This window comes from Spea bombifrons, chromosome 10 (assembly GCF_027358695.1).
Source record: "Spea bombifrons isolate aSpeBom1 chromosome 10, aSpeBom1.2.pri, whole genome shotgun sequence".
Taxonomy (NCBI): Eukaryota; Metazoa; Chordata; class Amphibia; order Anura; family Pelobatidae; genus Spea; species Spea bombifrons.
Genome location: NC_071096.1, coordinates 13,647,235 through 13,672,577, shown reverse-complemented (window position 1 = coordinate 13,672,577; position 25,343 = coordinate 13,647,235). Strand labels below are relative to the sequence as shown.

General features: G+C 42.7%; 1 protein-coding gene across 1 annotated transcript; it reads right to left on the bottom strand.

Annotated features, from left to right (window-relative positions):
- Positions 1–211: 211 nt before the first annotated feature.
- On the bottom strand, positions 212–19,401 carry PNPLA2 (patatin like phospholipase domain containing 2). Its single transcript, XM_053448618.1, has 10 exons — positions 19,026–19,401; positions 18,517–18,754; positions 5,669–5,901; positions 5,346–5,411; positions 4,614–4,823; positions 4,364–4,424; positions 3,289–3,459; positions 2,938–3,070; positions 2,417–2,539; positions 212–2,026 (listed from the first exon to the last, which is right to left on the bottom strand). The coding sequence occupies exons 2-10, from the start codon at positions 18,701–18,703 to the stop codon at positions 1,759–1,761; spliced, it is 1,452 nt and encodes a 483-aa protein (XP_053304593.1). The 5' UTR covers positions 18,704–18,754; positions 19,026–19,401; the 3' UTR covers positions 212–1,758.
- Between the last annotated feature and the right edge of the window lie 5,942 nt (positions 19,402–25,343).

Sequence of the window (25,343 nt, the reverse complement as noted above, 5' to 3'; positions counted from 1 at the left end):
GCAGCGAGAAAAAGATATACAAAAAAAATATTACTAGTTTCTCCACGAGGTCTCATCGATCGATGACTTACTACAACCATCTCGATAAGGTGAGGCCGCTTACCTCAAATCACTTTAACATATTCCATCTAACGTATTCAATTCCAGTCTAGTACAGAACTCCCGTCCCACAATCTGCATTAATCCTGTAACCATGCCTGGGGTTTTAACATTTTTGTTAAACCATTCATTTCTAATAAAAATCATGCCAAAAAACAATAGTTATACAACTGGCATTAATTATTATTATTTTTTTTTATGTGGGAATAAACTTAACGACTCCACTGAACGATTAGACAGAAATTCTCCTATCTGTTTCAACATATAGCTAAAATATAGGTTATATTAGAAATTTGTACTTTAATAAAATTATAATGGTGCATAAGAAATGCAGTTATGCCCGGCTTGTTTACATTAAAGTTTACATTACATAGAACTGTTTTTTTGGGAGTCACATGATCCCTATAGAGATCATTACATATATAGGACACAATACTGGACTCCATAAAATACATTTTTTTTGAGCCATGGCTATCTGGCTCCTGGGGTTTATATGCCTCAGGTAAGGTGTCTAAGAAGTTTTTTAAAACATCACCACTATCCCTTAAACGAAGACATATATTCCAAGCTATTTTAAGAATAGCATATACAGTTTGAAATGTATGGAGATCCGTGTACATATTATTGAACTTTAAAAACATTCTACCATGTAGAAAAATGCTCATTTGTAAGTTATAGCATAATTGCTATACTATACTCTGGATCTAGCCTCCATGGATTGGTAAAATATCTGTAAAGCGATAAACACCATTACACATTTTTAGTAGCACAACACAACAGCTTCTGAATATCACACTACATGATACATTCTTATATCATTGCCATCATTTAAGATTTGTTTTAATAATGTAACTAAAATCAAAAATTATGCTTTAAATTAGCGTTTGCATTTGTTAAAGGAAAAAAGATAGAAACAATATTAATGAAATATAAAGGAATAAATTAATACATATTTATATGTATACTTTACAAGTAATACAATTTTGCTTCAATTCTATCTCATAAAGACAGAATTCAGGCTTCGGTGGAGTAGGTATAAAAATAAAGGGTGTGTGACAGCTATTTTGGCAGTGGCTGTGTTAAGGATATATTATTGCACAGAATCAAAGTATGATAGGTCTTGAAAGCTTTGGATTCTAATTATTCCTATTAACCCCAAGCCAATATTATAATATATATTAGTCCTGCATTGCCTTTGCTTTATTCCGACCCAGGGTCCAAGCAACTGATAGATTGAAGCAACAACTACTTGATGTTTGAAACAAAAGACACCCGCTCCTTTTTCAGCGCATCAATTATGAAGATGTTGACCTGGTCCCACAAGGCCTCAGAATTTTTCTTAGAATGGTTTCGCTAGACTAATGCATTGCTCGCAAAGGTCCTTCAGATACATTTAGACCACAGAAAAATGGCTCCATTAAATCCACTAGGCCTTTATCAGACTGAGGTGACAAGGGTTTATGACATTAAGCCCTCAGAAGACTCACTCAAACATGACCACTTTCACCACGAACGTGCCCGATAATGGTCATGGACCCGTTTATGCCATTTGGCTTTTTTTCAGTAAAGGTTTACTTCAACCACCTCTTCAATGCAGCCACTGCTAGGTCTTTGTTGGGCCTCCACTGTTGCAATATTCAGCTAGTTTTCATGACAGTTTTAGGCCAATTCCACCATTAGCAGGCTGTTAGGGTCCATGGGTATTTCAGGGTGTTCAGGTTCCTCGTGATGATACAGTGAAGCCTTCATGTTAACGTTAATACAGAAGAGTCCAGGCATCAGCTGTCTTTGGTATTCCTCCCATTTTTGCATCACGTCCATCAGGGAGCTGCTTGTCTTTACCCATCTTGGTAAAGACTCGCTGGCTCCAAAAACCAATGGAACCGGCAGACTCTGTGCTCTCCTCAGCTCCAGATGGTAATAAAGCCTGGGTGTGAAACAAAAAAAGAAAATTAAACAGACTGCTATAAAAAATGACGTTGCTTTGTTTATTGTATCCACTAACCATCTACAAATCTTACTGTGACATTCATAGTAAATTTACTCCTATTAAAACCAAAAGTTTTAGGCCGGAGTAAGTAAGAATGCTTTTAAAAAATAGTTTAGCTTTTAAGAAAAGGCCTTCTGACTGTACGAATACATTATTGGCCATCTTTGGTTAGTATGGCATACAGGTCTGACTGCTTATTTTTGTTAATTCATTATGTGTATAGGATAATAACGTCATTATGTGTATAGGATAATAAGGTCCGTCCTCACAAAGGCCATAATAATCTCAAAATAGTACAAATGCACAATAAATACAAAACACCAGTACCTTGCAGATATGTGGTTTCCCAGTTTATTGGTAGCCTTCCTTAAAACAAAGCGACACACTTTCCGCGTCTGATCCTTAATCCAGCGGATATCCTCAGGAACATCAGGAAGCCACTCCAAAAGTCTAGGACAATAAGAAGGGGTGGGAATTAAAACGTGTGTTCTAGATCTGTATTTAGTAAATGTTTTATTACATGATAAACTATTATAACCAATGCACCTTATCATCACGTACAAACCTGATAACAATTGTGTTAGCAGCTTGAAAACATTCCTGGCTCACTTGTATGTACAGCACGGATAATGAAAGAAGACTTATGCGTCACATAGAACCCATAAACCATAGCTGAGGGGGTTCCGGCACAGACAGTAATCTGTCCATATTTTGCAGTCAGGAATTGTTCTCCTGTTTGTTGGTAATGTTTTTTTTGGTTTGTCAATAAATACAAAGAAATACTAGGTGCACATCTATCTTTTTCACTATTTCTATTACTCCGTAAGTGGCCTGGATGTATTTCTTACCTGACCGTAAACGATACGGCGGATTCCAGAGGCAGAGTGTAGGGAAGCATCACAGCAGATACCAAACGCACCGGTAAGAGGTTAGATATAGACAGATAGACGCTGCGCTTCTCTTTGCAGGCCTCCAGGAGTGCTAAACAAAAGAGACAGAGGAGTCCTCAGGTTAGTTGGGAAATCGCATTGTCTTTGACAGATTGTTCTACGTCATCACGCGTCCCTCCCTCTGCATCACTGCGCAAAAAGAGGGAAAAATCCATTCCCATCTCCCTGCCTCGTATTGTAAAAGAATCACGAGGAATGTATATTTCCTGTGTTTTTATGGCGGCCCGGGGCATTCACTCTGTTAATTACCCTGGTTAAGTCTCTGTGGTAAATGTTCAAATATATGATCCTCGGCTGCCTCCAGAGAGGAACTTTCTGTAGGTTGCCTCTCGTCTTCACTCTCATCCTCATTCTGATTGGATGGATTTTCAGGAGGAAGTATCGCCAGACTTCTCATAGGTTGTGGTCTGTTTAGAAGCCCTGCCAGCAGAAAAAAAGAATATATTAATATCAATAAAAGATTATGCTTGTGTTCACTGTATCCATAAACGAAATAATTAAAACGAGGCTCCGGTTATTTATTTGTGATGCAGTTCAGCGGTGGGGGTGAGGGTACGACCGGTACCCAGGCTGGCTCATCTCATCAATAGGGGAGAAGCAGAAATGGCTAAAGCGCGTCGAGCTCACTTCCCAACGCGTGCCGGCTCAGCTCTCGCACAGGTTTGGCAAGCTTGCTCAGTGCCTGGGTCGGACCTGGTTCAGCGTATGCCACACTATCACTGTCACTATGGCTGTGACATTCCCACTCCACTCAATAACACCTAGAGATCAAGCCGTTAGCCGCCTTTGGCAATATAAAAAGATGCCGTAGTCTTAGCCCCAAGTGTCTTTAAACGCCAAGTTCATGCCTCTGCCTCAATGGTTCTTAAAGGGGTTAATAATGGAGGGGATACATTTCCCTAACCAAGGAAAAATCCATGTCTGATGGAATCATTAGAAGCTCTTCACTAATTTCTGTGGCCCAAACATGTTTTTAATGGTAAAGTTAGGGGAATATGGAGTTGGGGAAATTGACTGCAGTAGAAACCAATGATAGCAAACACAAGGAGGCAGAAGAACAGCAGATCGTGCAATACATAGGTGTTTATTCACAAAAGGAAGAGTTGTGTTCCAGCATGTTGACTTCATTATACATTATAAAGGGTCTATCCCCAGTTAAATCAGTGATAATTCTTCAAAGTCTCACTGTCCACTGAATTATGAGTTATACAGAGCCCTTCGTGCAAGAGCAGCTTGCTAATGTTTGTCCTGTTAACTCTCCATTTAGTGAATAGACCCCACTGAGCATAAGTAAAGTAAGCCAATGGCTTAAAAAATATTTTACCATTCCTCTTTAAGAAATGTAGAGCATCTCTGTATCCCTGCTTACACATGTCTTTTAAGACCTGCAAAAAGGTTTGAAAGAGATATTTGAAGTCAGTAATTAGACGTTTTAGGCTATCCCCAGATGACACCCAAATGCTTTTCCATGCATCCTCTAATTGTTTGTTTGATCGAGGATGATATGAAATCTAATGTAACGATTTCAATTAGTTTTCATCGGTTTGTAGATTAACAGATGCTACCGCCATTACCTGAGGCTCCGGTGGGAATAACGCCTTTGACAGCCGGTACAAATTACTCAGGTTAAACTGTATGCTCGTGTTGGTGACCCGGAGTTCGTGGATATTTGTGCAGCCGTCCCTGGGACAAATGTCACTCTCCCCTGAAAAAGGGGACACTGTGATGGTGTTTTTAAGTTCATACTGAGGAAGATTGTCTGAAATACCCCCATCCACGTACCTCTGAGAAAGCGAGGAGAAAAGGTGAGTCAATTACATGTATAAATGGTCCAAAGTGACGATGGTACAGGTTATAGGGCTTACACCGCTTATCATACTCTGTGTTAACCGGGGGTGTACGGGTTACTACAGTCATCCCGGACCCCGTTGGCTTAAAGGCCAAGCAATGCATAGGGGCTGTGGACAAAATCAAATCTGAAATTGGTGAGAAAATGTTCAAATAAAATCTGAAAATTCATCAGCCATAAAACCAGAGTGATTTTAGAATTTTTTTGTTAGATGGTCCTACAAAAAACATATGACACAATTTATATAAGTGCCTCTTCTATACAGCAGCTGAGAAGCGAAAAAAGTCTGGCCTTTTACATGTGAAAATAATGGATAGTGACAACCAAAGCCTACTGAAGCCACTTGTCAAATCTCATTTAATCTCCATGGCTAGAAAGCGGCAACAAAACTGGAAAAACCAACAAGCTGAAGTCAGGCTCAGCAAATGACACACGGTACACGAAGGAGAATACTTACTACGCCTTGGAGGCACGGAGGGATGAGCCCACAATATACAGGGATAAACGTACTGCAGACACAAGCCTGAAACACAGAAGGTATAATATTAAAGCCGAGTAACGATTCTATTCATCAAGGGACGATGTGATTGGTTATTTGAGCAGTAATTTCTTTGTTGCAGAATACTAGGTGATTATTTGAAGTGTCTACTGTGCCACTCGTTAGAGGCGGGCACTGAACAGTATGAGTTATATAATTGGATGGATGAAAGGTGGCACCCAATTATTAAAGTGATAACCAGCCCCCTCAATCTATCCCACCACGTTAATTGCCCCATTTACCTGTATAAGCTCTTCCTTGGTGTTGAACGTTGACAGCAGAACATTCTCGCCATCCGATACACGAGTTAAGGATATTCCGAGCCGGCCCGTGGCATGTTCATGTGCGTCGTCCGGAAGAGTTTTATAAAGACACTGCCGGATTATTTTAACCAGATTAAAGGAAGGGTGAAGGGGCCCCAGGAACCGCTTCCTGGCCTCCTTGGATACATCGATGATGTTTGCACCAGCTTCACCTGCAACAAATAGCAAATGTCAGACCGGACTATGTACACACCGAGAACAAGAGCTTTTATACTCTCACACCGCGTGGCGTATCCAGCCAGCGGCCGGACCCTACAGGGCGTGATAAGTGCCAGAGGGGCATTAGCCCAGTGTGCCGAATGGCTGGTCCAGACCTGTAACTGGGTCATTTTATGCAAATTTCCCATGATCCCCTAATAACGACTGCATTCCAGCACGTAATCCACAAAAAGTTTCTTATCAGCTGATCATTTTAAAATGCTTTTTACGTATTTGCTGCAAGATTTAAGACTAGGGCCAACAGGAAATTAAATTTTACAACTGGTTGGTTACAATTGTATTGCAAACATTTTAAGATTGAAATATCGCGTGTAAACAGAAGACGGCGGAAACGCGCGATATTTCACTTAATCGCTGATATAATACATTTCAGGTATTCCGTTTTTAGCATATGACCCATTTATTTACATAATGTTACAAAATTGTGTTTAATAAGAGAAGCATGCACGTTGGGTGCCGTTTCCTCGGGACGGCTGAACTCCAGCCCTCGAGGCTTAAAGAAACAGGATTTTCAGGGTAATACGCATCACATTGCTGGCGATACACTGATCTAATTGTTTGATCTCGTGGAAATTAGGCAGCTCCAGGGAGATTACCTGACGAACACCGAGGCTCTGATCACCGATTCCCCCCATATAACTCTGCAGCAGCCCTATTGTTTCAATCGACTCACATGTATCACACAATATTCCGTTACCACGCGGGGTCTTTCCGTATCTCACTGATAAACCATCAATGTGTTTTAGCTGCCTGAACGATGACTAAAAGTATGTATATAATTATATATATATCTTACACACACATGATTATTCACTAAACTAACAGTATCCAGTCTCACCATTTTAGCCATGTGTCATGAGGTCTGTTCTGCGAAAGCCCGAGGGCACTCATGTAACTATACATTCACGTTTCTTGATGGAGAAATTCACCAAGCTACGGATTAATAATGCACAGGGACCCGGGAAATGTTAATTATTTTATCTCACGTTTGAATGAATAAAGCCCACAGCAAATAATTAAAAGGGTAGAGACGATGCTTAAGTTATAATTGATTTAGTTCGCTATATGATGGGATAATACACTGAGGAGCTAAATTCGGAAGGGTTTCTTCAGCTTCCGGGGGCTCCAGCGTACCGAGGGTGGCGCTGCACTGAGATTACTCGTGGCCGACGGGTGGTAGAAATGGAGAAAGGTTACTGGGAGCTGAAATAAACAGTTAAGGTGCCAGACGTTACAAAATACCCTGTGACAATACGGAACAGGCCTAGGCTTGTTCAAAGGTGACTCGGCCGAAGGCCAAAAATAAGGACATGGATACGAGCCTTTTCGCCGAGAGAAAGTGCTGAAAGCAACAGGAGCAAAGGGCCTGTTTATGCGTTAGACAATGTAGCCATGTGTATGTGAATACCACCCAACAGTCCCCGTTTCCATGGGACAGTCCTGATTTCACTGTCCCTAATCTGCTTTGGTGGAACTCGCTTACGTGTGCTATTATATTACATACTGGAGTGCTAAAGAAATTCTGTTGAGAAACGTAGAATCTGTCAGCATACAAGAACCATTCAGGCCATCCAGTCTGCCCGTTCTTCCTTGGCCTCGTCTTAGATTCAGGATAGCTTTATGCCTATCTCTTTATGAGAGGCCAGACAAGCCATGGTGGAATTTTACTGCACCTGTCTTTTTGTTTTTCCCAGTTAATTTATAACCATTTGTTTCACATTTTATTTTAAGCATTTATTGATGTATAATCACAGCAAAGCTCTACAGTCACAATTTAAAGTACAGGCCAGAAGAGAGGCTACGTCTTCTAGAAGTCATTTCTAAAGTACAACGCAGAGCGCTCCTTGGAGACGATAAGTGAGATATTATATCTAAGAAAAGGGAAGCAGTAATGGCAAATCGCACCCAACATGCATTTTATTTTTTTAATGAAATTGTTAAATTCTAAAATTGCATTAATAAAAAATTATATTATATATATATATATATATATATATGTACCGGTATATACACACATACAAAAATCATAAGATAAAAGATCTTTAAAAGATAAACCTAAAGGTCATTGTAGTAACACTATTATTGAAGGGTTACAGCGCCTTTAACTATAACTTCCCCCATCACCAGAAGAAGGAAAAAACCCAGCTGTGGTTTGCGAGCATGTACTGGCCAAACGCCATGTGTGGGCAAAGGGCATGAAGCGTGTCCAAGTACCGAGCCCGGTGAGAGAATATCACAGTCCTGACAGAGGGATCAGAGGATTACATGGCAGGAGCTGGATCATTCTGGAAAGACATTTTAGTAGCAGAAATGCCTGCGGCACACTTAGTACTAGACTGTACTGTACTGACGTTGGTGCTATTATTGAATTTATGCTCAGACACCAACTGTTCCCCTTCCAAAGAAACGCAATGTCAGTCACAGACCAGCAGTCTCCCATACGTTTCCATCCGCAGAGTAGTCTGGAAAAGTCTCTCCCCGTTACCTGAACACGATCAGTCGCCAACATCAAATGGATTGTTGGCCTAAGTCTAGCCGTGTCCCAAAGGCTGCCCACCCAACACAACCTCGTGTCTGGCCAGACCATGAATGGTGCATTATGTTGGACCAACCAAGAAGTCAATAATTCTGTTTTCAGGTCGCGACACCCGTGTATTGGAATTACTGCATGTCCACCGAGAGGACATTGTAAGGTCTTCAAGTATGCATTTTGAACAGCCAATTCTGCATAGTAAAAGTTGTGAGACGAAGGGATTTATTACATAATAAGCTTTATGTGATTAGCCGGGAGATGAAACATTTCTCACAGGCTTAAATTAATGAGGGGGTAGCTCCTGTGAGAAGTACCATGTTTGGCCTAGCTAAATCTGTAGGAAACGTCGAATGCGTATGAACCGGATCACTCTAACATTCTGGGTCTAACATATATTTCTAACATCTCTGCATGAAGTTGCCTATTACAAAAAAAAAACAAAAAAACATATCGGAGGTAAAAAAAAAAAAAAAAAAAAAAAAAAAAAAGTTAATTCCTGTAACTATGAATCTTTTCTGCTGGATATTAAAATGTAATTATTGTTATTTATTATGTATTATTGTGAAGGTAGGAAACAAGGAAGGCCAAGTTTTCATGCCAGACCCAAGAAGTTTCTGTACAAATCGGGGGAAATCGACTGAAAAGTTAAATTTGATTTTTTATCTTTCAAGCTCTTATTTTTAATATAACCAATGTTTACTTAACAGTCTTGATAAAAAACGGTGTCATATTAAAGTAAACCGCATAACCCAATATATCTTAAAACTACATGCAGCTCTTGCGCTAGGCTGCCAGCACATATTTCCTCTAATAGAGAATAAGGTTACGGTACAATCTGCCCCGCGTTCTGCCGTTAGCCCAAATCATCTAGCCAGTGCCAAAGGCAGACTCCTCCTTGATGTTTGGTGTCCTTTAACTCCCATATTCACAGACTTTACGCCAAGCCTAATCAAGAGAAATACAAATATTTGACATATTTCTTGGTTGCAAAACCGCAGATTTCAACATTTCGAGATTATGGGCATCCAAAAATGAAGTATTTGTATTTGTATAGAATTCCTGTTTTAGTAGCAAGGGTTAACATCCAATAGTTTGAGTCGTAATAAGTTATAGAATCCCGCTAGTTTCATTATAATCAGGATAATAATATTGGTGGGGAAGTTAACTCTGCGCTTTCCATGCTCAAAGCACTTTGGGTATACGCGGGATTGGATTACTAGGCGGGAGCAGCACTTAGCCGGTATGTGCGTAAAGGTAATTGTAAAGGATGCCGCTACAGCCTGGACAGGGGGACCTCGGTGCAGCACAGGGACTGTAAAGATCAAATGCATAGATCAAGCATACAATAACACGTGTTCTTTGAAAGGGAAAGACAATGGTAATTTCTCAAAAAACAAAGCATTCTATATTATCAGGGTGCAGACACGCAGAAATATTAGACAACACTACGCAATATTGCAAGCGCACCCAGATGAGCGGAGGCTGCGTGGAAATACGCAGTAACACTATTTTGCAATGGTAGTCGTTCCTTATTGGGGACTGGAACGACTATATAGAGATGCTTAATACCATTAAACATTACAGAGTGTATCATGCCAGACGCATTAACAGAGGATCACAGAGGACCCCTCACTGGGATATTCTGGTCACTGCATGTTCTATAAACACTTCTAGGGAAAAGCTTTCTTAGAAAATCCCTTGGCCGAGAGCCCAGTTCCCATTATATATAAACATGTGTGCAGTCGGGTAGATTTCTTTATCTCAGCAGCAAGAGAACATTCCAACCTGTGTGCCTCTCATCAAACGGGGACACACGGGACATGCAGATCACGTAGCCTATTGATCATCTTCCTGAAAGATTTCTCCGGCCATTTCAATCGGTTAAATCACCAAGGTGTATTCACTAAATTGGGACTTTCCAAGAGGGGCTGAGCTAGCCTTGCATATTGCATAGATCAAACAGCATAATGACTTTAAAGCTTCACTTAAATGGAAAGGCCACCAACTATTTTTATTAGTAGTATCAGTAATAATTCTGAAAACATTTTCCTAGTATTTGTATATTGTTTTCAGGTGGAGGCTACTTGCTTCTGTTATTTCTGGTTATCTGAGCTCCTACACAAACACCCCGACTCCTTATCATACTCCCTGTGCGAAACCGCCCAGACACTCCGACCAATGAAAATCTACGGAGGAACTGACTTCATTAGCATTGCCATAAAGAATCAGCTCAGTGTGGTGACTTAGTTTGGGGGGACCTTCCCTGCTATCACATGACTGCCAACAATGGCAGCCTCCAGGTCTGCAGATAAAGGAAGTTTATTGGAACAAAGGGAGATAAACCTAGGTTGTCGTCGATGCTAACCTGAATTTCTATATACAGCACCATGTTTTATGCTTTTAAGTATGCTTCATGCAAGTCAAACTTGACCCTCTATAATGCACAATGAAGCCAGTAAGTTGAAATTATCAATAATAATGCAAACTGCTAGTTTAGTGATAACCCCTATGTAGGGACAGCCTCAAAAAACGAGACCCTAAGGAGCCCCTGCATACATATTGTCCTACTTGAAATAAGGGAAAAACATAACTATGTCTTATACCAAGCATACAGTTTTTATCCATCACCCTGAATAAAATAAACAGTAATTGATTTATATATATATTACACACACACACACCAGTCACCTTGAGTTGATCTTGGCTGCAGAAAGTGATGTCAACTAATTATGCAGACAAACAAAACCGCGTACTGTCACGGGGACGTGACCAACTATTTATGTATACATTCATAAAATGATTGAACCGCCATCTATAAATATATACAGCACACACACAGCATGTAAACACACACACACTAGCTTACACGTGATCTAGAGATTATATAAGTGCAGCGCTACATAATCCTCTGTAAAATGACTCGCATTCCAATTTATAAAGCGTGCAGACATTCTCTGCATATTCATACTGTGCACGCCGCCGACGAGTATATGAGACGCTCTGACGGGAACGCTCACTCACGTATTAATCATACAAACAGTTTAGTAGAATTATTAGAGGAATGGAGGCGCTCTGTATCATTATGCAATGCAGCATTTCTGTAATCTGGGAATGGAACATTATGAGGATACTCGGTACCACTATACAGAATGTATCAGGGCCACGATGCTGCTGCTTGTTCCTGGTAAAGGAATATATCCCTATGGAGATGCCCTGTTATGGTATGGATCTCACGCTGAACATCTTGTCCACCAACAACGGTCAGCCTGCGCAGCGTCGGATCCTAGAGATGCACCGTCCTGTTTGCCCGTCCCCACTGCCAAGTGCGTTGGGCATTTCTGAACCTTCCCCACATTCCCTGCCTCAGGAATTTGCGAGAGACGTAAACAGGACACATGTGAGAGGCCGGCACCGAACTCATACGTCAAGACACAGGGTACACCATTGTTGGGCAGTGGATTTATTCAGAGTGACAAAGGCCCTGACAAAATCTGCCCCACAAGGCAGGGAACCCGCCAGCCACGGCCCTGACCAGTCTGCCCCACAACGCAGGGAACCCGCCAGCCACGGCCCTGACCAGTCTGCCCCACAACGCGGGGAACCCGCCAGCCACGGCACAGACCAGTCTGCCCCACAACGCGGGGAACCCGCCAGCCACGGCCCAGACCAGTCTGCCCCACAACACGGGGAACCCGCCAGCCACGGCCCAGACCAGTCTGCCCCACAACGAGGGGAACCCACCAGCCAGAGATGCACACTTTTATAGCGCGCACACTTGCCATTTGCACCTTTCCATTGGTTGTGACAGAAACATTTAATAAATTACAGAAGGGAAGTTTATTCCAGAGAAGAAACGTTATAGGACGAGGCCAGAATCTCAAACTGGAGGGTCCAGCAGGACATCAGTTAAAACAACAGATAACGACATATACTTTACACCAAGACAGACGGGGACACCGCGTGAAACATTTTTTATTACCCTGTTTACCTTTACACAGCAATCTATGCTAAAGAATACTTTTAGAATCAATACATTCTTAGAAGCCGTATACTTGTCCTTGTCGTAGTGTTGTAAACAAGGCGTCAGTCTATTCAAGGTCACATGACCAGCCGGAGAGCCAAAACTATGGCATAAGCCCCATTTCACCATTACAGGTGCTGTCCCAACGCGGTGACTGCGTTCTTAAACGGAACATTGTGTAAGGATTATTTGCTTATTTCCGCTATATGTCTGGTCACATCAAAACACAAACTTGTAAGAAACTTTTTCAGTTCCTATGGCAACAACCTATCAGGGTGGGACTGCCACATGACAAACATAAATGAGATAACCTTATACATAATTTGCACTTTCAATAGTATTTGGTTATCAAAAAGTGTTCAGGTCAACAGAGCCAGCGGAACACCACCTTTAATTCACTCCACTCTATTGCATCCAACATGTAAGAGCACAAACAAAATGTCTTCCAATGGCCATATATAAACAGGGTCCTAAATGTGAAGCAGTAACCATGGAAACACCTTGCATAAGTTTACGGTCTACAGATTCAGCTCATGTCTCCGGCTGCTAAATTTATACAAATTTACCATTATTTGAAGATGGTATAAGAAAAAAAACAAAAACAAGAAACACACCTGAAGATCACAATACAAAATAAATGTATGCTTCTGAAGGAGCCGTGAGGGGCGTCTTAGTTCCTGTGTCTGGATCCACTCGATGGGGTGTAGGTATAGAATGGGATTCTAGTGCAAAGCTTGAAAAGTGGTCTTAACCTGCTGACTGAAGCATTTGTCTGGTTGCTATAGCAACAAGTCAACCTTTTCTTTTATCGTGTGATCCACACGTCAGATCACTGAGTTATCCTTTATTGTAAAGCCATGAATGTTATTAATGCGTAAACAGCGACAGGCCTCGTCTTTATAAGATCATTTGGATTAGCGTAACGTTCCTGCAGAAACGTCCGTACACGGCGTCCTGTAATAATGTCACGGCTAAAAATACCGCCCCGGGCGCTGCCATGTGCGGAGGGCCAGTCTGTGCGCTGGCAGGTGACATTTCGTTTGACGTAGGTCACTTCACGCGCACCCAGCTCCAAGAGCATATTCTGGCCTCTTACTCACGGGTGAGGAATTGCTCAAGTGATTATAAAACCGAAGCTTACACTCATGCTTGGCTCACTCAAGCCTTCCTTGATTAAAGGTTGGAAATCATTGTCACGTTACCCATGGAGTAAGCGAGACAGCCGTCCCGTGGAGTCGTAAATAAGCGATATTCGCAGAGTAAAAACCAGTCAGTTTCAGCTCTGCCTGCACGCCATGCTTTGTACATATGGCCACGGTGCTGTGTTACGTGTTACACTTCGGATAGAGAGGGGGGAGGAGGGGGTTAAGTGAGTTTACTGACCGGCAGTTACCTCTGTAGGCAGAGATAAGCCTGGGGGCCCCTTGCTACGCCTATAACGTGGGGCCCGGAATGCTTAACTAAGTTACGTCCATTTCCACCGGGCTCAATGCAGAGATCAAGCGATGCCAGGGCAGGTTAAAGCCCACGATTATGGCAAATAAAGGCTCAATGTGGCACATATACTTTTAAACCCTATATGTTTACAGTTTAACAGCCACAGCGTGTAGAAGTATTAACCCCTTGTGATCAGACACCATTAAATTACATTTTGGTTCTAGCAACTGTAGCATTTAAAAGTGGCTATTTTTGTTTGTTTTGTTACAATCATGTTTTTAATAATATTTTGTTCTGCGTTTCATAACAGCTGCTAGCAAAGCTACCTAAATAAATACATAGACAATCTAAGCAATATTATTCATCTCCACGGGCTGGCGCTTGGCAATTATATTTGATTTTGAGGGAAGAAAAAAAATAAAAAAAATAAACCTAGTTCAAATAAATATACATTTTTCAACATTCGTTCAGAATTTCTGCAGTAATGTGCGTCGGTTACATAAGCCACAGGTCACATTGGCAGGGAAGTGGTTAAAGTTAACCTGTCACGTGCCACGCAGGAGACATTCTTCCCCTTTTTGGAACAAATATTAGGCAACATGTATTTATTTGTTACCGGGTGTGATAGTCGACGGTACCCAACAGCGTTGGATAGAGACGCCATTTACCGGTAACCGGGTCACTATTCCCCATCGGCAACACATGAAATGCCTACTGCATTGCCTGCCTATGGATAATGGGATTTATAGTAGAACATCATTATCTGGGCTCGGCGGGCTGGGACATCGGCACCCACTTTTATGTAGCCAACAACTGTTCTGCATCAGGGGAAGCAGCACTGGGCACCGTGTCCGCTGTGCTGAATCAGCAGAGAAAATCCGCACAACCGGAGCCAAAATGGTTTATTGCACATTGTTTCAACCACCCCATTAACCCCGCGTGATGTGAAGCAGGCCAGGCAGCCGAGCATAACCCCTCCAGCCCTCTTTACAGCCCATTGTCGGCGCCACCACGCGTCACCTGGTGATCAGGAATATAAAGTAGGGTCACGTTGCAGAGTCATCTCCGCCGATCGGCTGCTCACCTTGTAAATGGTGTTTAAGGAATAATACGCCATGTACCAAGCCTACATTCATAGCTGTGTTACACGCGTGATCAAATGACGCTAGCTCAATGCTCACAGTGGAGATCATGCCAGTAAAGCAGTTCAATTATTATATACAATTATGTAGGAGTAGCATGTTGCAAAAGAGAACTATAAAAAAACAAAAAAAAAAAAAAAGTTTAATTTAAAAAGCGTTTAATTTTTTGAAAAGGACAACTCTGCCCAGGTAATAGAAAAAAAAGATTATTGTAATTACCGGGGAATAAACTCTCAGGGTTGGATCCCAACTCTTATGGTGAATGGGGAGACTCTCTCAGACCACCTTAAATGGTACTGTATATCAGAGCTGAAATTCCTGCTTTAATACAGGTGACTGCGACTTTATGTCAAGCTATGATATTGAAAGGGACCATTTGAATGCCACAGATGACAAGTCACCATAATGGGATCTGTGATGGGCTATTAAATAATGATTCATATTTGGACGATTCTTGATGCTCGCTGACACAGAACATTCCCAGATACGTTGCTGTCCTTTAATACAGGTGATTGTATTGGCCAAGAGGAGCAGATGTAACAAACTACTGATCACAGCTAAACTCTGATAACAACCGGGTAAAGGTTCCATCGTTATCAATTTCATTACAAATGCTTTAATTGCCACACAAGAGCTAGCAACTGTCTACGGATGGGAGTTTTTATCTGTAAATGGAGTAAATTGCCAAAGCAAACATAATCCCCCCCTCCATACACCATATGATCATTTAATGGCTTAAGCTAAACCTTAAATGGTGATATTTAATTTAGTAATCAGTATCATGTCCTCCCTTTATTACTCTTGTTACCGGTCAGCTAGAAATTCTTCTAACCCATACCGGTTTTATTAGGTTGACAGTAATGTGACGGAAGGGCTTTGGGGTTAATTCACTAAAAAAGAAGAGTTGTCCGGTTAAGATTCAACTCCACGACTTCACTGCTCATTATGAAGGGCTCTGCTGGCCCTGTATAATGCATAGTTAAATCAGTGACTTCTGGCGAGACGTCTCCTCGCCAATTGCATCACAACTCTCTGTTTAGCAAATAAGTCCCTCTAAGCGTGCTTTCCTTCTTCCAGACCTTTTCTCTTACCCTTGAACCCACGCTTGTGAATCTCCAGGCCAACCTTGTTGATCTAAATGAACTTTGAGTTGGTTTCTCTTCGGTGTCCTATTCTGTAAGTCCCTCTGGATGACAAATTCATGGAAGAACTATTCAGCACAAAGCGGACAGATATTGGTTAACCCTTCGTTTTATTATTTTTATTTTACGGTTTATTAGTTGTTCTGACGTGATGCCTTTTAACAGCACAAAATTAAAGTGATGTTTGAAGTACTTTATTTGGGGGAAAGCCCTGAACACGCCCTTACATTACAAATACAAGTTTATCTTTCACATATTTTAAGACAAAGGGACAAAATACATACCAAAAAATAGCCCCCCCCCCATCCACAGTATTGGGAACTGGTTTAAGTCGACATCTGCCGATTCTGTAAAATCATCGCTTTGCGGAGACAAAAGAGGCCTCTCAGCGTCTTATTTGTTGAACTTTTTTTATTTGCCTAGATTTTGTGTAACGGCCTGGAATTTACTACAACGTCCCATACATGCAAATCCTGGACTGTGAAAGACTACAACGCGCTCTAATCCATACCATGCGGGGTCTTTTCTGTTACGCTATACCCTATAGTAGAATATAGTATTTTGCTTATCAGCGTAATCTCAGCTCAGTGACCAACCGGTCATCGAACGATATGGCCAACAGAAATTAATATGGTGGCCCTGCATTTACCTAAGAAGTCCGTGATCCCATAAGCAGGTTCATCAATGGATTTGGAAGAAACATTTGTTGGGAAACACGGGGTTAAGCAATGCCTTCATCATAAAGTTTAAGGATGACTGCATGCTGTGATACGCAAGTCGGGTCCCTGAAGACTCATATTTGTGGTGGGACGCATGTAGACATTTTGGATCCCTCATCCCTTTGAAGGCCTCAGTGGTTCCCCTCTTTGGAGGAGGACCAAGAAGATCCAGTCCTCTCTCGGTCTCACCAGGGTGGAAAGGGGTTATGGATCACTTCGGGGAACGTGGCCCCAGAAGGCGATGATGGGGGACCCGGTGTTCCTTCACTAGCGTGGTTAAAGCACAACATGGTGGCCTGTAACTCGAAGGATGACAATCGCCTACTCTTTTTCCACAGCTGCTTCACTCTAGTCAAGCAGCTAATCTACTTAAAAAATATATTACCAAAAGCCTGATAATAGCTGAATGTGGTTATTTAACACTACGTAAACATACAGCTTCCCACACACAGCCAAACACAAAAGAATATTTACTAAAGCATACAAAAAGTTGAATCTAAACTATTATATTGATGCGTTTTCTCTTCTTCATATTTAAAATATGTTGATAAGAAGCGGATTCTCTGGATACAGAAACACAATAACAAAAAGCTGGAACGCCTCATGCGCGATACATTTTATCTTATACCGTTTAACTGAGCAGACACGACGACGACACCGCATATCTCACGCACAAAGCTCAGGGGAGATCTGCTTACATGAGCAAGCTGGAGAGTGCGTATATATATATATATACATACATACATACATACACACACACATACATATACACACTGTATACATACATATACACACACAAAATGATGCTGTCATGGGGTTAGTCCCCCCCATGACTAACAAACAAGATATGGGCGACTGGCACATTCATCCGCGACAAATAGTACTATAATTATACGGCACAAAAACACCACGCCAGGGTTTGGGCAAATTCCAAGGGATGTGGTAGAATTCTATTCCGATATAATTATATCGGAGCAGCCCGGATGAAACCCCTTCTTGAATACAGGTGACAATCTGAAACTATCAGTGCATTTAAGAAAGTTCTAAAATACATAACATGTATCGTTCCTAGAAGGTCAGAGGTGTAGAAAGTTTTACTTTACTGGGAGAGTGGTAGATAAGTGGAATAACCTCCCGGTATAGGTGGTAGAGGTGAACAAGACCAGACCAAGGACCGAGTCTTATATCAGGAAAAGCTGGCAAACTAGATGGGTCGGATGAGTCTGATCTTCCGGCACATTCTATGCGTCTATAATATAATCAATAGGCGAGATCACTCAATAATCAGGGATAAGCATATATTTGGTGAGATTTGTAGAGACCGGGTTTTTAGTAAATGTGACATCTATAAAGGTAAGTCCCGGTAAATGCCCTGGAGGTAAAACGAATCACTTCTACCCCTTTCAGCTATTATTCAGGATCTGACAGCAAATAAAGCTTTGTCGTCACTGATTTTGTTCGGCAAAATATATTCTGAGAAGACGGTAAACCTGTGAACAAGGAAAGGTCTTTCCCCGCAAACCCGCAGAGCAATAACCCACAGATGTGACTCACCCAGGCAGGCTCCGCTGACCAGAGCAGTGGCCGTCAGCGCACCAGCAGAGGCTCCGTATATGTTTCTAGCATTTTCCACCAGGAAAGGTGCGTGTTCCTTCAGACAGCTGGCAACCCCAATGTGATAGATCCCCAGGAAGCCGCAGCCGGCGAAAGAGATATTCCAGGAAGAGTCCAGAGGAAACATGTCTGGGGAACCAGGGTCCTTCTAGTTCGGCAATGGAAGGCAAGCACAGATCTGCAGGAGAGAAGATCACACATGGCTCAGGCACAGTGCAGGGCTGGACAGCTGCTACCCCTGCCTAGGTGTGCACAAGCTACAACCCCCATTGCGCTCAGACATACAAGGAGTGATGGGAGTTGGCAGTGCTCTGGTATACTTCTCCTCAAGCCGTCCTGGTGGCCCCCATAAGTACTACAATAATACAGATCGATTGCCCAGTTAACCCACTAGCCTCAGAATCAATCATCCCAGGAAACATATTTTAATCTGGCGATCGCCCTCTTACCTTTGATCTCCGATCTGACCGTAAAATCTCCTCTCCTACCCCTCTACTATCTCTTAGTCCAACGCTGCCACCACTGCCAATCCGTGCCAGGCTGGTCCGTGTTAATGTGTTCCGGGAGGGTGTCTGCACGTCTTTTGCCCCTTGTTGGGGAGCCGATACCCCTTTATGAGCCCTGACCGGTCAGCCTCCTATTTTTTGTCCTCCCTATTCCTGGTATTTTATTATGGGTGGCTAAGCAGCCTGTCCCCTGACGTCATATCCCATAACCGCCAATCCCCGCTCTCCTGGCTGCACAGATGTAGAAGCCAATCAATGTCACACGGACCAATCACCTCCTGCACCAGGGCTACACCCACAGGAGGGGGAGGAGCTCGCTGCGTTTGACAGCCCTTCGTCGGCCCCGTGCTTTCCTTGGAAGTCCCTCCGGGACGGCTCTTCACGTCCTACCCCTGCTGGTGTAACTTTTGTCCTATTTAAAGATTCCCCATTGACATTTACACTGGAAAGTATGTTAGAAGCCAAAATCAAAATATTATCGCCCGGGACACTTGTTTTTTCCAGCAACGTTTGTTTTTCAACAAGGAGCAAGCTGTGCTGTGTACAAAACGCGAGTGACGTGGGCTGAAAACAACAGATCGTGGAACGCAATACATGGTTATTAGAAAGAACAGTAATAAACATGTTTAAAAACACAGCATTCGGCCCATCTGGTAGACACAAAGACTCAGACCTTTATCAGTACTTGGTCTCGTCTTAGATTCAGAATGGATTTCTATACATCCCCTCAATGTATTAAACCCTAAAACTTCTGCTGGGAGACCTTTCCATTTATCTACCACTCCCTCGGCAAAGGGAAACTTCCCTACATTACATCTGAACTCCTGACCTCTAGCTTTAGGCTATGGCCTCTTGTTCTATCACATCCTCTTCACTTTCTGTTCTTTCCTCCAAGCTGTACAGGGTCACTATTAGGGTCACAGAGCCTGGGCGGCGGCACAACACAGAATACTACTACTGTATCTAACCTGTTTTGGGTGCAAATCTCTGCCAGCGACTCCATGACATGCAGGGCTGATAATGATTACAGGAGATGGCACCTGGGACACTGGGGTAACTACAGGAGTCGCTGTGACCCCCCCATTCCCGTCTCCTTGAACCAATTCAAAATAGTTTAGAAACGGCCCTTCCGACCTGCACTTCATCGAGGGCCGTATTTTAAACCTGCACCCATGTTGGGTCACGTGACGTCATTTGTGTGTTTGTGAGAGCATGGATGTGTATTTGTGTGTGTGTGTATGTGAGCATGGATGTTTAATTGTGTGTGAGCATCGATATGTAATTGTGTTTGTGTGTGAACATTGTGTTGGTATTGTGTGTGTGTGTGTGTGAGCATGGATGTGTTTTTGTGTGTGTTTGTGAGCATGGATGTGTAAGTGAGTGTGTATGTGAACGTATATGTTAGTGAGTATGGGTAAGTGTGTGTAATTTGTGTAAGTGTGTATGCATATATATGCCAGAGTGTATGTTGGAAGGGGGGCAAGGGGCAAAGAAGGCACAGACAAGTTGTTTGGGGGCAATGATGCCACATTCCATCTGTTGGGGGGGGCGAGGGAATTTTCGCACTAGGGCCCTGTGGTTTCTAGTTACGCCCCTGTGCATATGGCCTTAGCGTGAGTATGTATGTCAGCATATAACGTTAGAGTGTATGTATACGTGTATGGTGTTAGCATGCATGAGTGTGCAGTGGTAATGTGTATGTGTTATTGTAAGTTGTTACAGTATGGTGTTGGGGTATAGAGATGTTAGCAAGTTAGCTTGAGTGTGTGTGTCTGTTAGTATTTGATATTAACATATGTGTGCATGTCACACACACAGAGACTCAGGCAGTCTCGCACACACACACACACACACACACACACACACACACACACACACACACACACACACAGAGACTCAGGCAGTCTCACACACACACAGACTCAGGCAGTCTTTCACACACACAGACTCAGGCAGTCTCTCTCTCACACACACAGACTCAGGCAGTCTCTCTCTCACACACACAGACTCAGGCAGTCCCCCCCTCACACACACAGACTCAGGCAGTCCCCCCTCCCCACAGACTCAGGCAGCCTCACACACACACACACACAGACTCAGGCAGTCTCACACACACAGACTCAGGCAGTCTCACACACAGACTCAGGCAGTCTCACACACATAAATAAGTAAAATGTACTGTAAAAAATGCACTTTGAACAATTTCAAGCTGCAAATATATATATATGAAAAGCAGTTAATCAAAGCGTTCAATATGAGTCTGGAAAAAGTATGCACTGGTGTTAATTGATTGTGATTTGTTTATGTGACAAATGCTGTTAATAAATTATTTTTATTAGAGCCACTTTTTTAAAAAAAAATCTACTTCTTGGAAACAAGGTGAAAACTGCATGTACATCAAGAAACAATTTGACTTAAAATGGTATAGTCTATCTATGATGCCTCTTTTGATGTTTTATCAATTGCATTTGTCGCATAAAAAAATCTCAATCAATAATCTAAAAAGCGCCAGTGCATACTTTTAATTACCATTAATTAATGCGAATTACCATTATATTAACCCCTTAATGACAAAGCCCGTACATGTACGGGCTCAAAATGCATTGTTTTCAATGGTTTTAGAGACCGCCCATTGTCCTTAAGGGGTTAATAACAAATATTATATATTTATAATATATACAATGTATACATATGTAACATAAATAATAAATGTTTATTTTAGTAGTTAAAAAGAAAAAAAACATAAGCAAATTATTACCAGAGTAATCCCAGAGTCACTTAACAAAAAATCACAATCAATCTAAAAAGCACCAGTGCATACTTTTAATTATCATTAATTAATTAATGCTAACTACCATTATACCGTATTGGCTCGGTATAATTTATAGTATAATTTAAAGAGAAAATACACATTAGTGGAATGGTAAAGCAGTATTATATCTAATGAACAGGAATACATGCATTTTGACAATATTGGTATCTATTATGCAGCATAGTCAGCATAGGTTACATACATTTGGAAAGCCAATAGCCATTTTAAGGTTCTCGCTTAATTCATAATGCACCTTACTTATAGATATGCCCCTCTGCCCCCAGATATGACTCTCTACTCCCCTAGATATGCTCTGCATACTCTGCCCTCTGATATGCTTTATACCCCCCTGATATGCCACTCTGCCCCTTTGATATGCTTTATGCCCCCCTGATATGCCACTCTGCCCATAGATATGCCACTCTGCCTCCTGATATGCTTTATGCCCCCAGATATGCCCCCCTAGATATGCCACTCTGCCTCCTGATATGCTTTATGCCCCCTAGATATGCCACTCTGCCCCCCCAGATATGCTTTATGCCCCACTAGGTATGACACTCTGACCCCCCGACTTACCAATGCACCCCCAGACTCCCTGGCGCGATGCACGTATTCAACCTCTGCTGCTGCTCATCACATCCCCATGGGTCCATCATTGAAGCCCGGGCGGAAGTTGTCTACGTGCATCGTGCAGACTTTCCCCATCTGCCAGAGAGGAGGATATAGGTCCCCTGCAGGGGGATCTTCATCTCTGATAGCAGGGGGTAGTCTGAGCTATGCGCGCAGACAACTTCTGCTGCTGCCGGCACTTCTATGGTGGAGCACCGGAAGGTCATGTCACGCTGGTGCTCCTTCATAGACGTCCCGGCGGAAGTGCCGGCAGCAGCGGGGTTGTCTGCATCGCACAGACGTCCACAGCTGCCCGCAGCGCTGCGGGGGATCTGGATCCTCACCCTGCTGTTTGCCCACAGCAGGGCTAAATGAAAAAGAAAGATAAACACCTACCCGGGGGGAAAAAGTGCGGCCTATAATAGGATCATTAAGAAACGGTTCGCGCAAACCGGCAAGAACCAGCTGAATCCCACCACTGAATGTATGGATGTTAGTTATGGGAAGGGCGCTGAATAAATATCACTCCTAGGTGCCAGCCTGAGTCAAGGGCGGGGCAATGGGAAGTAACATGGGGTGGGTTGATGGGAGGGGCATGGGGTGTGTTGATTGGAGGGGCATGGGGTGTGTTGATTGGAGGGGCATGGGTGGGTTGATGGGAGGGGCATGAGGTGGGTTGATGGGAGGGGCATGGGGTGGGTCGATGGGAGGGGCATAAGTGCCCAAGCTTTAAGCCTGTACTGGGCCTCATGTTTTCTGATGGACGCCCTGGATACATAATTTAAGGCAGGTGGGATCTCGCGCAAAACACAAGAATGTTCTTTTAAACTACTTGGAAGGCGGTATAAAGTCCCAGTGAAACTCCACCATTACTTACCTGGGGTCTCCCGCTATGTTGGAGATGTGGTTTGGAGGCTGGTTCTTATTTACACCTTTGGTGGTCATGCCCAGATATCCTTTCCTTTTGGGAGGTGGTAGTTCAGGTAATAAGGGAAGTGGATGACCCTGATGTTATCGCCTCTCCAGAATCACTTTTATCACAGAATCGCAGTATATTTCTACACATACTCTATAAAGTGGTACATACACGTAGACTGCACTCGAGCCTCATTTAGATGATAGTACATATTGCTGGGTAGGCACACATAGATTTATGTGCTAGGCACGTTTTTCTCTTTATTCTCCTCCTTCCTTTTCATCCCCATCTTATTGTCTTCCTTCTCCTTTCAATCTTTCCTCTTTCTTTATCTCTTCCCTTTATTTTTATATTTATTCTCTTTATCTCCCCACCCCTTTCTCTTTATCACTCCTCTTTCTCTTTACTTATCTTTTCTCTCTAGCTCTCCCACTCTTATCTCTCCCCCTTTTATTTTTTTTTATCATCTCTCCAATTTCTTTTTACCTCTTCATTTTCTCTCTACCACTCCCCTTTTTCTTTATCTCATCTCTCCTCTTTATCTGGCCTTTTTCCCCCACTTCTTACTCTCGCTGCTCAGTTTTCTCATTGTCTCTCCCCTTATTCATTGTCTCTGCAACCTTTTGGTCTCTTTTCTTCCCATCTGTCTTTCTCATTGCCCCCTTCTCACTACATCTCCCCCTTCTCTTCATCTCCCCATTACTTACCCTGCTGAAGTCCTGTGATAGATGCGCAGGGTCACTGCGTCACTGCGCCATCCTGGTGCGCACAGCTTCAGTGCTGAGCGCTGGCTTCTAATCCCAACGCGCAGCATCATGAGTGAGCAGTGAGACACAAGTCTGAACAGACCTTGCACTCCCTTTATTAAGGGCTAATAAGATGGTGATTCCACAACGGGCCCTACTCCTCCAGCGACGGGCCGTCCACCGCAGAGGAGGCATCCCCGCGTAGATCTGTGCTCTAGGCCGGTGCCTGACTTGCCTATAGGCAGTGCCCCATATTTTTCCCATGGTTTTGCGAATAGATGTCAAACAAGCTCCTATAGGTGTAATCACTAAATTGGTCGATGTAAATTTGATCTTTGATGATTAGCACTAAACGACATGTTTTCTGTATTAAAGACAGGCAGCAGTAAGCACTGATAGATTAGATTATATATCTAATCAGAATGCATACACAGAAAGGTGGTTATGAATACTCCAACATCTGCTACATTAAATAAATAGCACTTTTACACAATACCAGTCCACCAAGCACCACACACCTGCTGCTCAAATACTAACCGTCTCCAAAATTACGTTAAGCCAAAACTATAGTTTGTTTGCTTAAACTTGCTGATATTAAAGGGAGTTCATAAGGAAGAGCGTAAACCACTTATGTTCAAAAAGGATTCCACTCGCTCCTCCCCAGGACTAAGATCTGCCACAAACAAGTCTAACAAAGTTAGCCAGTATACCTATAGCATTAGATAAGCAGTATTCTCACCCATCCAGATTTATCCCACCGCTGTTCCGGTCGCCTATACCCTCCAGAATTAAGGTATACGTACTGACCGCTGCCTACCATGCTCTAAGCAGCCCTCTACGTCTTCACTTATCTTTAAAGACTAACTGCCCTCTTGACGTTGCCCCAAATTTGTGCCTCCAAGTTATCTTTCATGATTTTACCCAGACTGTACCTTTTTGGAATCCTCACCCCAATTTTTGTAATGTTAAACACTATACAAACCCACCTACTTCAACAAAGCCTTTCCTCCTCCCACGACTTGCAATCTGAAAATTTGTTCTTCACCCCTTCCAAGTTCCCCAGATCAACTTCTTCACATAACGTTCACTACAATACGCATAAGCGCTCAACGTCTAATGGGAAACTCGCAAGCATAGGGTCCTCTGTCCTCTCTTGTACCGAAATGTCTTCACATGTG

Bases quoted from the DNA above. Each gene is read 5' to 3' on its own strand.
- PNPLA2 (XM_053448618.1), bottom strand. From the start codon at position 18,703: ATGTTTCCTCTGGACTCTTCCTGGAATATCTCTTTCGCCGGCTGCGGC. The intron at 5,412-5,668 runs GTAAATGGGGCA...TCTGTGTTTCAG, and splicing joins CCAAGGAAGAGCTTATACAG to GCTTGTGTCTGCAGTACGTT. The intron at 4,824-5,345 runs GTAAGTATTCTC...TCGCTTTCTCAG, and splicing joins CTCCGTGCCTCCAAGGCGTA to AGGTACGTGGATGGGGGTAT.